At 28.8% G+C, this 13,990-nt stretch overlaps 1 protein-coding gene across 1 annotated transcript in view; it reads right to left on the bottom strand.

Annotated features, from left to right (window-relative positions):
• Positions 1-13,990, bottom strand: part of LOC113367672 — a 105,819-nt gene that overhangs the window by 85,596 nt on the left and 6,233 nt on the right. Inside the window, exons 4-6 of the mRNA XM_026609257.1 lie at positions 10,888-11,091; positions 7,850-8,016; positions 7,094-7,181 (exon numbers count right to left, since the gene is read on the bottom strand). Coding sequence (XP_026465042.1) covers positions 7,094-7,181; positions 7,850-8,016; positions 10,888-11,091 — 459 coding nt within the window. The remainder of the gene's footprint in view (positions 1-7,093; positions 7,182-7,849; positions 8,017-10,887; positions 11,092-13,990) is intronic.

Genomic DNA, 13,990 nt, shown 5'->3' on the forward strand with positions numbered 1-13,990 from the left:
CCATTAACAATTTATTTTCAAGTTAATAAAAGTTTTATTTAGGAACATAACCTAAAAAATCAGCTTTGGAGAAAACCACAAATGTATACATATATACATACATACATATATACATATATACACACATATACACATACATATACACATACATATACACATACATAATTACAGACATATATACATACATACATACATATACACATACATACATAATACATACATACATACATATATATGTATGTAAATTTTCAAATAAAAACCAAAAATTTCATCAAAGTCAACAAACGTTTCGACATTACTACATGTCACTTTTTAGTGAACAAAGTTGCACAATTTTTTGACATTAAAAGAAAACTCGTATCATTATATAAATAGATAAAAATAAATAAATTTGCATATTAAATAAAAATTCCATTAACAATTTATTTTCAAGTTAATAAAAGTTTATTTAGGAACATAACCTAAAAAATCAGCTTTGTAGGAAACCACAAATATACACATATATACGTACACATATATACATACATACATAATACAGAATATACACGACATACTACATACATATATACATATACATATATACATATATATATATACATACTATACATCTATAAATTTTCAAATAAAAATCCAAATTTATCAAAGTTACAAACGTTTCGACATTACTACATGTCACTTTTCAGTGAACAAAGTTGCACAATTTTTTTGACAAGAGTAAAAGAAAACTCGTGACATTAATATAAAATATAATAAAATCTATTAACAAGTTAATAAAACTGTATTAACAAGTTAATAACAATTATTACTAAATTAATGAAAATTTATTATCAAGTTAATAAGAATTTTATTACAGTTGTGTCCATTTTGTCCAACTTTGACAGAAACCTTTGATATAAACTAGAACTACAAGAAAATAATGTGTATACTTATTAAGACATACCTATAACTTTGTACTTTCCAAAATAATTATGCACACACACACACTTTATATTTTACTTATTTTAATAACAAATCACTTCCAACACTTTAAGCACTGAATACTATGAATACTTTGCAGGTTATGTACACTTAATTATTACACACAGAACTTTTACTTTACCGACTCCATCATGTGCAACAATTTTAAAACTCGACTTTATAAAACAAGATGCTCCTTCTTCGTATTTTAATAGAATGGAAAGAAATAATGTACAGAGTAGTAATGGATGGATGGTTGAATGTGTTTAGTGTTTTATGTTTGTGTAAAGAGTGTGTTTTTCCATATGGGGACGACGACTAGTACTGGCTAATAGTATTTGTACGAATGTGTAATGGTGTGTTTTATGTTTTATATTTGTTACGAATGTGTAATGGTGTGTTTTTTGTTTGTGTGCGTAAACGAGAGATAGCGACTCGACTGCTTCGACTGACTTCGTGTCGCGCGCCATCTTGGCAACAGCGTTACGAACTGACAACAGGCGACCTAAGGCCGTCGTCACACCGGGGAGAGAAACATCAAAAATAAACTTAACTTGATGATGGTGAAAAATATAAAAAAGTAATATTTTTATTGTAATATAGCAGCAACTAATAATATAAAAATAATTATCATCAAACCCTGGTGATGGCCCAGAATGTCTATAAAAACAAATTTAAAATAAGAAAAAACAGACATTGTTTCAAAATATTTTCTGATTATATATGCAAAATAAATCATAGACTTAAATGAATAATGTGAAAATTAATCATTTATTTAGTACGTTTCGACCCTTGATATGTATCATCATTCAGCAGATTTAAAATAATTACATTTAAAAATGAAAAGATATTTGAATTAGTTTTTAATTTAAAAAAAAATGGTTTACTTCTTTTAAAAAAATCTAAACATGTTCGAAATTAAAAACTAATAGGAAATCTTCATTTAAAAATATATTTTAAAAAATTTGGAAAACTGACTAGATATGGCAAAGAAAAATCTTATTAATATTTATTAAAGAAAAATGACAGATTTGAATAAGAAATTGGAGAACCATTTGAAACATCATTAATATAAATGTCAGCAGAAAACTTTTTTCGAAAAAGACTTCTATTTTTATTACATTGTTTATTAAATGTAACAGGTGGAATTTTTCTAAAATTCTTAAATTTTTTTTATAATATATTTAATGTGCTGAACGATGACACACATAAAGCGACAAAATGTAAATAAATTATACGAATCAAATAGTTAATTATTATTGCCTCTTATTTCGACTTGTAAATATATATATATATATATATATATATATACATTATATATATATATATATATATATATATATGTATGTATATATATGTAAGTAAATAAATAAATTCGCCTAATAACAAGGTTATTCATAATTTTTGTTTATTTTCATTTTTGAAGTAAAACTTTTTTATGCGCAATTTATAAGTATTATTTTCTGTACTGTCTGATTTTCAAATTAGTGTTGTATGGCATGGTGCCTTAAGGCGAATTGCTGGAACTTCCCGTACCGTAATAAAATATTCAAAGAGTTTTAAATGTTTTCAAATATATTATTATAAATATTGTAACTTTCATTACTTTTGGTGAATTAACATTGTGAGAAAATCAAATGTAAATTATATATCAATTTATCTCCAGAAACATTAACAATCGTCTATTATATTTAAATTTATATTTATACAACACAATTATACAATTATAGATATTGATGGTACATAACTTAAATTGATAGATAATAATACATACTATATTAAATGAAATACAATTTAAAAAAAAAACAAATGTTTACTCATAACCTTATTCTAAGTTTCGCCTTTTATATGAAAGAAAAAAACAAACAGAATAATCGATAGAGTAACTAGTGGTGTATGGCATCGTGCCTTAAGGCAAATTGCTAGAACTTTCCGTACCGTAATGAAATATTCGAGGAATTTTAAACGTTTTCAAATATATTATTATACAAATACTGTAACTTTCATTATTTTTGCCATCTTGTTATATCTGAGCAAATCAAATGTAAATCATAAATCAATCAATTTATCTCCAGAACATTAACAATGGTCACTTCATTTCGAATTCAATTTAAAAAAAAAAAATAGTTGTCTAATTTACACAAAATTGAAAAAGTGCTCCCTTATAGTCACAGTCGCATTTGCAAATAATTCTGTGCGATATTTTCACTTATACTGTACTTAGCTTGGCGGCATTTTCACATTTTTTTAATAGTTTTCACAAAATTGAATTCGGTGCTCCAGTACATAAACAGTCTAAACGCACCTTGGTAAACATTTGTACCAGAGTGGCGCTTAGATTGTGCTTAGTCTGGGTAATTTTTTGAATTTTTAATCCAAAATTACAAAAATACTTTATGGAAAATGAAAAAGATGCAATAATTTTTTATCCTCAAAAGCAATTGTTTTGTAAATACAAGCATAAAGTTTTTTAGATCATTCAAATCGGACGCGCTTAGTTCACTCAAAAACTGCACATTTATCAACTATTTGCACATTTATCTCTGTACCTTCGAAATTGCCAAAAACTAAGCACCTCTTCTCCCAATCATTACTAATTGAATGTTTTTCGAATCATTCTAATCGAATAATCCGTTCTCTCACAAACCAAATTATCATTTTCTGCAAATTTAGCTGTGTATCTTCGTAACGACTGGATCTGCCTTTGCCAAAAACTAACCAGCACATCCCCTTATCAATAGAAATCGAATGGTTTTTGAATCACTCAAATCGGTTGATCCGTGCTCACAAAAACGTACATACAACCACACATTCACATCCAATTTTTTTTATGTTCACCGAAATGTTCAGAAACCTTTCGAACGTGAAGATTCATTTTCGACTTTAGAACGATTAATTGGAGAAAAAATTGGCAATTGGCAAAGATGGATTTAATGCACACGCACACACCCACACACACATACAAATGAAATCGTTGAGCTTCATGATTTTTCCAAATGTTTCAAAAATATTTTTTTATATAAAAATATTTTTTGCTAATATTTATATTTTGTTATATATTTTTAGTAGTACTGACCAAAAGATGGGTCAAATCAGAATTCGAAATATATTGCACTAATTATCATATTTACGATCGGTTTTTATTTTATTTGAAGAAATACATACTAAAAAATAACATTCTTCTTAATATTCTAATTATTCTTATTATATTATATCTATATATTCATAATATTTATTATATTAATAAAATAATAATAAAACATTCAAAAAAGAAATGATTTTCTTTGAAAAGTTCTCATATCCTAAGGGCGCTGTCACACCAGACGGTCAATAGAAATTATGCAAATGGTAAATTTATAAGAAGAAATATGTAAGAAGTCATTTATCTCAATATATTCCAAATTTTTGCTGATTGTAAGATGAGAAGATAATTTTCTTCAATTTTTCAATAATTTTCAATATAAATCTACCTTCATATAAAAATAATTAATAATATTAGGTTGCCAAAATATCTCCCTTCCGCTTTTTTTGCTCTTGGTTTAATACAAAAAGGCGGAAGGGAGATATTTGACAACCTAATATATAAATAATCATATAATAATAATAATACACATAGTATTTCTTCAGTTGTGAACAATAGACTATGATGCATATGTTAAAATGGATAATTCAATTACAATACCAATATAAACAAGTTTTACATAGGAACAAATTATTTAAATGTTCCAACCAAGGTCCAATTCTTTTATGAAAGATGAAATGATGAATAAAATTGGGACTTCTTCGAAAAAATGCTGGACTATTTTTATGAGAAATTGACACAATTCTCATCTGAATTACATTCAGTATTATTTTTTTAATCAGCTTAGAATGTTCGTTATACTAAGATAATAAATATCCGAAAATAGATCCATTACCCATAACAATTTTTTTCAGTAGAAACAACAAAGAAATAGTTATTTTATAGTTGATTCTATTTAAACAAACTGGTATAAGCTTGTTGTAAGATTCAAGAATTCTCTTAGATTTTACAATGAGGTCACATAAAAAAGTGTCTCAAGTGACTTAAGTGACTTAAGTAACATCAAATATACCCTAGCCTAAAGTGTAACTTGACACCTTTTGTTCCAATCGTCTTATATTACTATAATCTGTGTCTTTTATCTAACAAATTTCTTATTATCAACTTCTCCGTATTATGTGTTCCACTTACACTTTTGGCTTTCTAACAACTATTCATCCGTCAATCATTCATTTTTCCTGAAAATCGTCAAAATTGGCAAAAACATTGGCCAAGTGTAATTATCTTTAGATATGAAATCATCAAGTGATTCGTGACAATTGCCAGGTGCTTGTTTTTGGCCGCTTCGGCTGCCAAGAGGAGGACAGACAAAGGGTCATAAATTTTAATCTTATTCGTAGGAATAACGATAATAATTATAAATGATATATATATATATATATAAATATATATTAGGGTGGTCCTTAATATGGACATTTTCGAATTTTTTGGCTCCCAAGGGCTCAAATGCTTCCAAAGTAATAAAAGAAAATTCTCTGAAAGTTTTAGCTCTTAATATTAACTTTTAGATAGTCCGCAATTCAATTAATATTACGTATATTCGTATTTCGCTATCTGTGATAGCATTCGTCAACTCCAATATTACGACACTTAACAATATTCATAAATCAACTTACCCTCTAAATTTTGCTTCAATATTAAATTAATGAAAATTGTAATTTGTTATTGTTTATTTCTTTTAAAGTGTAATATATAATTTGAATGTTTTTATTGATAATTATTCTGAGCTTAAAATATTTTGCTTATATTTTATTAACTTCCCGTAAGGTAGTTATAATAGTAATGCGCCGAAAATCGAAAATGACAATTTTTGCATTTCTCGACGTTTCGAAGGTTTCTGAACATTTTTAAATTGGCATACCTCAGAAAACTAATGGATGTGTGTGTGTGTGTTTTGTATGGCCGCATTTTTTCGTCCACGTTTTCGGGCGCACGGATCAACCGATTTGAATGGTTTAAAAAACATTCGATTCCTATTGATAGGAAGATGTGCTGATTAGTTTTTGGCAAAGGCAGGTCCAGCCGTTACGGAGATACGGAGCAGGAGTGCGAGAAAATAGAAATCGAGTTTTTGAGAGAGCAGATCATCCGATTTGTATGATCCAAAAAACATTCAGTTCGTAATGACGGGAAAAAGTGGTTATTAGTTTTTGGCAAAGGTAGGCCCGGCGGTTTCGGAGATACGGACCTAATTGTTAAAAAAATGGCAGTTTTTAAGAGAACTAAGCGTCCGATTTAAATGATTCAAACAACTTTCTGCTTGTTTCAACAAAATAATTGCTTTTCGAAAAAAAATTCTAATTTTGTTTTCAAAAAATATTTTTGTAATTTTGGATTAAAAATTCAAAAAATTACCCAGGCTAAGCACAGTCTAAGCGCCACTCTGGTACAAATGTTTACCCAAGTGCGTTTAGACTGTTTATGTACTGGAACACTTTTCCAATTTTGTGAAAACAATTATTGAAAAATGTGAAAATGCCGCCAAGCTAAGCACAGTACAAGTGAAAATGTCGCACAGAATTATTTGCAAATGCGTTTAGACTGTGACTACACTGGAGCACTTTTCAAATTTTGTGTAAATTAGCCGACTATTTTTTTTTTTTTAAATAGAATTCGAAATGAAATGACGCTTGTTAATGTTCTGGAGATAAATTGATTTATGATTTACGTTTGATTTGCTCAGATATAACAATAAGATAGCAAAAATAATGAAAGTTATAGTATTTGTAATGATATATATGAAAACGTTTAAAATTTCTCGAATATTTCATTACGGTACGGGAAGTTCCACCAATTTGCCTTAAGACACGATGCCATACACCACTAGTTTTTTATAAGGCTTATAATAATAGTTTGTTACTAATGTGTACATTTAAGTTTGAATTTATTTATCAAATTTCTCATATGAGTTAGAATTGATCAAAATTAATTTTTTTTTAAATATAACAATGTTAGTAACAAGATTTTGGATTCAGAAAAATACATTGTTCGGAACCCCATTGATTTGTGATTATGATATTTCGATAGTGCTCATTGAGACTTTTCATTTGATACCCCACATGCCATATTTGACGTGACTTGTAGTTTGGCAACCCATTGGTCCACTTTTCATTATATCTCTTGCAACTTTTGAACCGTACGTCTAAATTGAGTGTAATATTTGGCAAATTTGTGCTAAATTTTATTGTATATAATACTGTCTCATGTAGAAACCTTTCACCAAGTCGGTACACTTGCGAATTTGCAAAAAATGATATTAAATATCGAATAAATGCTTGGTACGGAACTCTAGTACTTTATTGTAGTTTTTATTATGATTTTTGTATAGTGCTCGTTGAGACCTTTCATTTGATACCCCACATGCCATATTTGACGTGAAAATATTTTGACTCTTATAGTTCAGTAACCCATTGGTCCACTTTTATTGAACACTTAAATAATAAATCCATGTGGACTGTTTAACGAAATATTTATTCATCATGGCATCAAAATTAATTATTTATTTGGTGATGTAGACACTCAAATTATCAGTAATAAATTGCCATCGAAGTTCCAAGTCTGCTAACAAAGATGGTGCAAGAATTTACTTAATAATGAATATACGAAACTTTTAATTGAATTGCGGACTATCTAAATGTTAATATTAAGAGCTAAAACTTTCAAAGAATCTTCTTTTACCAATTTGGAAGCATTTGAGACCCTGGGAGCCAAGAAATTCCAAAAATGTCCCCACTGAGAGCAAAGAAATTGAAAAATATCCATATCAAGGACCAGCCTGATATATGTATCTGTTATAATTTTTCCACTGACCTCATCGTCGAAATCCCAGGCATCGTCGCCTTCTTCTAGGGGCCTCGGCGAAGGCGATCTGCTTCCTGCTGGATAATAAGGAGTTTGGCAAGGCGGCGCCGCCGATTCTTCAGGAATTACCGCAAACCGCCCTCTTTTTATGTAAGGGGACGGGGGGCCGTACGTAACTAGAAAAAAAAAACATTATTAATATACAAACATTATTAGTATTATAGATAAATAAGTATAAATAGATCTCAAACACGGCTGCTTTGGCATTATAAAAATTTTAATTGTTTGCGTGCTCCATAGAGGCGCCACTGATTGTAGCACGTAAATTTACCACTAGGTTCAATTCTAGATAAAATTTATTTGAATATATAATACGAAAAAAGAGTGCGCGTAAGGTTCACACGCGATTGAAGTAAAACTTATTCACTACTGTACAAGATGGCATTTAAGTAAAAATAAATATATCATATAACAATTTTGAATAATGTTTATCAGTAATATGGTAACACTCGCGATGCACACATTTATTAGTGTCGACCATTATACACATTTATATAATGATAAATTATAACATATATATTTATAAAAGCATTAAAAATATATATAATATTTAAAAACAATAATGTAATCAAAGTCATACTTCAAATATGACATGATCGGTTTGTCATTGTAATTAGCACTTAGAAACGAACCTTTATTAGAGAAATTAGGTAATTGCTGTATAATGAATTCTATAATATTCGTTCACACAGTGGATAAAGAAATATTGTTTTCGCAATTTTACTCGTCATACAATATTCGTGTTTGAAGAACTTCGTGTAATTAAAATTAACATACATTCATTGACTGTTTGTATTTTTTTTACTTTTCCGCTGGCGATATAATCTCATTCTTGGAACAGCAGTATAATCTGTTTTGCCTAAAAAATATTTTCCATTTCAATAAAAAAAATGGAATAAAAAATAAAAATAAAAATAAAAAATATAAAAATGAATCGCAAAATGTGTTGGTAAGCGCATAACTCAACAACGCCTGGACCAATTCGGACAATTATTTTTTTAAAGTGTTCGTTGAAGTCCAAGAATGGTTCTTACGGCGAGAAAAAATTGAATAATTGCCGGGAAAACACTAAAAACAGCCCTTTTCTTTTTCACATACAAACGTTTTCTAACTAAAATCAATAATAGAATCAATTTGAGCTTTATTGCTATCATATAAAGTTCATATAAAATTACAAGCACTCACTGTATACTCCTTCTAAATGATTATGCGGATCTTGATAAATCTTTTTGAAGTTTGTTAAGAAAATTTCTAGAATCTATGTGATTATAAAGTACTGCGATGTATGTATTGCACATTGTAGAAAAAAATCGAAAGATTGCAAAAACGACATGTCATTGTTTGCATTGAAAACAAATGAAAATTATCATTTGCCAAAAATTTCAATTTACTTATGAATCTAGACATTATTAGAATATGTATAATAAATGTATGATTATGAATAAGAAAAATGAAATGTTTACATCATTATTGCCAAAAACCGGCTGAGATGTGCCAGAAATTCAAATAATATAAGATACAGTATATGTATGGTAGATTTAATGATACACATATAAACAGGATATGACAAATTAATTCTCTTAAAATATGAAATTAAGTATTAATAAGGGCCGGTCCTACCTTTAATGCGATGCATACGAAAAATACGAGCGCACGCCTTAGGGGGCGCCACACAAGATTCGGATATTAAATTTTCAATATAGTTTTTTTTTACAATGTATAATTTCTTTTGCTAATCTTTCCATAATATTTTTAAAATTCGTAAAAATTTCACTTTATAACAACAAATGGGAATGTAAAGATGAATACATACAATTCGGCCCTAACGATATCGATTAGGAGAAGTTTAAGATGCAATTTTGGATATCTTAAATAATAAAAAGTTAAATTAATTCAATCCAACATGAAGTACCAGTGTTATGTTATGGTTATGGTTATGTTATACCGTTTAAAAGACTTTAATTTCCAATACAGTGTGAGAATTGAGACTCATCATTTTATTTAAAGCAGTTCTACATTTAACATCGCTCATATTATAAATGTATATTCATTTTGGCGTGAAGAGTAATTTAAAAAAACAATAATAATTATTTTTAAGTAAACGGTAAATATTAGTATATTATAATAAAAGAATGTAGACATGGGTACAGGACAACGTCTGTCGGGTCATCTAGTATATAATAATTTTTTTAACGTTGAAAGTATGTGTTTATAATTAGATAATCAAAAAAGTTCTTAGTGATGAATTTATGTACTGTATATATATTCATTATAGTAGAACCTCGTTTATCCGGACCTCAGTTATACGGATTCGCGATTATCCGGACTACTATGTAATCTAAGAAAATATATTTGTACTAGGGTTTGTTCGGAATAGAATAAACTCGGAGTTTTGTTTAATTATTTCTAGAATTAAAATTTACATTAACAATTATGTATCAATATGTATCTAATTTTTTCTTTATTTAATTAAAAGTTAAAAGCTTTTTATTTAAAAATGTATTATTTTTATTTATTCAAACTCTTTTATTTCACTATCATAAAAATATTTATTGTCTATATGTGAAAATAATGCATAAATAACGAATAATTAAAATAAATTTGTTTGCTTTTCATAAAATTGAACATTAAATAAATTCGATCAAAAACTGCTTTAAATCACACTAAATTTGCCGATATTTTTTTGTTCTTACAGAATATTCGAGTAAAAATTTATTTTTTATATAAAATTTGAAAACCGGTTTTCTGGGAAATTTAAAATTCAAAAACCGGTTTTCTGAAATGTCGGTTTTTGTATAAACCCTAATTTGTACATACATAACGAAGTTTCAATTTCTTAATAAACGTTGATCGTTGATAACTATGTATATATTTGTTATTTTTAATAAATACACAACATTATTCTTCATACATTTGATTATCCGGTTAATCGAGATTCTACTCTATTTATTTCTCAGTAAGGTTTCGAACCTTCATTATCTACTTACAGTTCTGTTGGTACAGCGGCGCCAAGCGGTACATCCCCGAACCGCTGCCGTCGAACGACGAGAAGTTTTCATGTTTGTCGGCGCGAGATGACCCTCCTATCGCGGAGGCGCCTCCGCCACTGGAACTCGAAGACACTTTGAAGCGCCCCCTGACCGTAGTGCTCCCGCCGGAGGCCCCGGACTCTTCGGACCCATTTCCACTGGCTAGAGGGAAAAGATAGAAAACTATTACTAATTTATAATAGAATTCATCCGAAACTACATCGTGGTTAAAAAATTAATTAATACTTTTTTTTCAAATTTAGGTTTTAAATGCGCAAACCCTTTTCTATATGAACGTTTTTTTAATTACAACATCTGCTACAACTGCTAAATAATATAACATCTAGTAATATATGTGAATATTAACATAAATTTAAATAAACTATACTACAAAAATAAAGGATAGTATTTTGTTTACCCAAGTGCGTTTAAACTGTTTATGTATTGCAATATTTTCCAATTTTGTGAAAAAACTATTGAAAAATGTTAAAATGCCGCCAAGCTAAGCACAGTATAAGTGAAAATGTCGCACAAAATTATTTGCAAATGCGTTTAGACTGTGACTATACGGGAGTACTTTTTCAATTTTGTGTAAATTAGGCAACTATTTTTTTTTTGTTGAAATTGAATTCGAAATGAAATGACGATTGTTAATGCTCTGGAGATAAATTGATTGATTTATGATTTACATTTGATTTGCTCAGATATAACACACAAGATAGCAAAAATAATGAAAGTTACAGTATTTGTTGTAATAAAATATTTGAAAACGTCTAATATTTCTCGAATATTTCATTACGGTACGGGAAGTTTCAGCAATTTGCCTTAAAGCACGATGCCATACACCACTAGTTTAATTATATTTTTTCAATACATATTAAGTAACTAATGTCGAGTGTAAAATACTATTGGTAGAAAATTCATATACCATTTACCACAAGTAAATTATAAAAAGACAGCAAATGAAGCATAGGATTATATATAATATATAATAAAATATGTATATGAATTTAATTTATATAATTATTGAAACAAAATTCATGAACTGCAACATCTCGTATAACAATCAAATAATCCAATTTTGAATTAAATTTAAATTTGTGTCTTAGGGCAAATTGCTAGAACTTCCCGTACCGTAATGAAATATTCGAGGAATATTAAATGTTTTAAAATAGATTACTATAATTACTGTAACTTATATATATTTACAGAAAAGTAAATAAACAAAACTTAATCAATCGAACTTAAAATGCAGGACATTGTCTAATATTTATAAGAATTATATAAGCTGAAGTGTAAAGTTAAAATTATTTATTCAAATTAGGGGCATAATTGAGCATTTAGAACGTTAGTTAAAAAAATTAAAATTCGTATTATTTTCGATATTCAAAACAATTTTTTTTCCAAAATCAATTATTTTGTTGAAACAAGCAGAAAGTTTTTTGAATCATTTAAATCGGACGCTTAGTTCTTTCAAAAACTGCCATTTTTTTTAACATTTAGCTCTGTAATTCCGAAACCGCTAGGCCTATCTTTGCCAAAAACTACTAATAATCACTTTTCCCCGTCATTACGAACTGAATGTTTTTTGGATCATACAAATCGAATACTCCGTTCTCTCAAAAAATCGATTTCTATTTTCTGCATTCTTTGCTCCATATCTCCGAAACGGCTGGACCTGCCTTTGCCAAAAACTAATCAGCACATCTCCCTATCAATAGAAATCGATTGCTTTTTGAACCATTCAAATCGATTGATCCGTGCGCCCAAAAACGTGGACGAAAAAAATGCGGACATACAAATCACACACAAACACACACATCCATTTTTTCTGAAGTATGCCAAAATGTTCAGAAACCTTCGAAACGCCGAAAAATGCAAAAATTTTCATTTTCGATTTTCGGCCCATTACTATAACTACCCTACGGGAAGTTAAAAATATCTATATATTAGAACATGGTCTAATATATAGATAAATAAATTATATAGAAAATATTTCATAACGATTCATAAAAATATTATTTCATTCTAGTTTTCGAATAGATTATTATAGATACTGTGACTTTTATCATTTTTATTTTATAAAATACTAATAGACAAAATATAAGAGCTTATGAATTGGACGACGACGTTCTGGCTTTCATAGTAATAATACAGTATGGCGTTGTAGGAGGGTTGTATTAATTTCGGGAACACGTAATATGACGAGCGCGTTATAGGAGGGTTGACTATACATATGTATATCTTTTTCCTCGTCACGGATTATTACTATGCGCCCTCCTGCAGGCGCTGCAGGCGCCGTCGCGCATTCGTAGTTGTAATTCGTAAGTAGGTCAAACGTAATAAAATCACGTGGACGAAGCCGGGGCCGGTACTAATATCGATCCGTAAACGTCAAACGGCTTTCTGGGAAACGGAAAAACTATGTTTCACTCATGCAATTTATGTTAATTGACCCCCAAGGGGTTGCATTATACATCAACATATACACATACACATATGATATAATATATATCAGTTCGATTTAAAGATCGAACACTACATGATCAATTAAAAATTGTATGTATGCTTTTTTTAAAAAAAAATATTTAAAATCCATACGTTTCGAATAAAATCCTAGCCTTCATTCAGTGGAATATACTGTCAACTAAAATAATAAAACCAAGTAAACAATTATCAGTTTAAATCAATTAACAAAGTATCAAAACTTACAATTTGGTATCCTTAATAAAACAATGGCAAAGTAATACTAGGCACTATTGTAAAATCTGTATGTTTTAGCCTTACAACAAACCAGTCTTTATTCTAAAACTTTATTTTTTTATGGGAATTATTTCTAATGATAAGAAACACTTATTAACTTCCCCTAGGGTAGTTATATTAATGGGCCGAAAATCGAAAATGAAAATGTTTGCATTTCTCGACGTCTTGAAGGTTTCTGAACATTTTTACAGGGCATACCTCAGAAAACTAATGGTTGTGTGTTTGTATGTGTGTGTGTGTGTTTTGTATGTCCGCATTTTTTCATCCACGGATCAACCGGTTTGAATGGTTTAAAAAA

The sequence above is a fragment of the Ctenocephalides felis genome, unplaced genomic scaffold (assembly GCF_003426905.1).
Source record: "Ctenocephalides felis isolate EL2017-DRISC unplaced genomic scaffold, ASM342690v1 CF-g0.4_SCAFFOLD_01170, whole genome shotgun sequence".
In the NCBI taxonomy this organism is placed as follows: domain Eukaryota; kingdom Metazoa; phylum Arthropoda; class Insecta; order Siphonaptera; family Pulicidae; genus Ctenocephalides; species Ctenocephalides felis.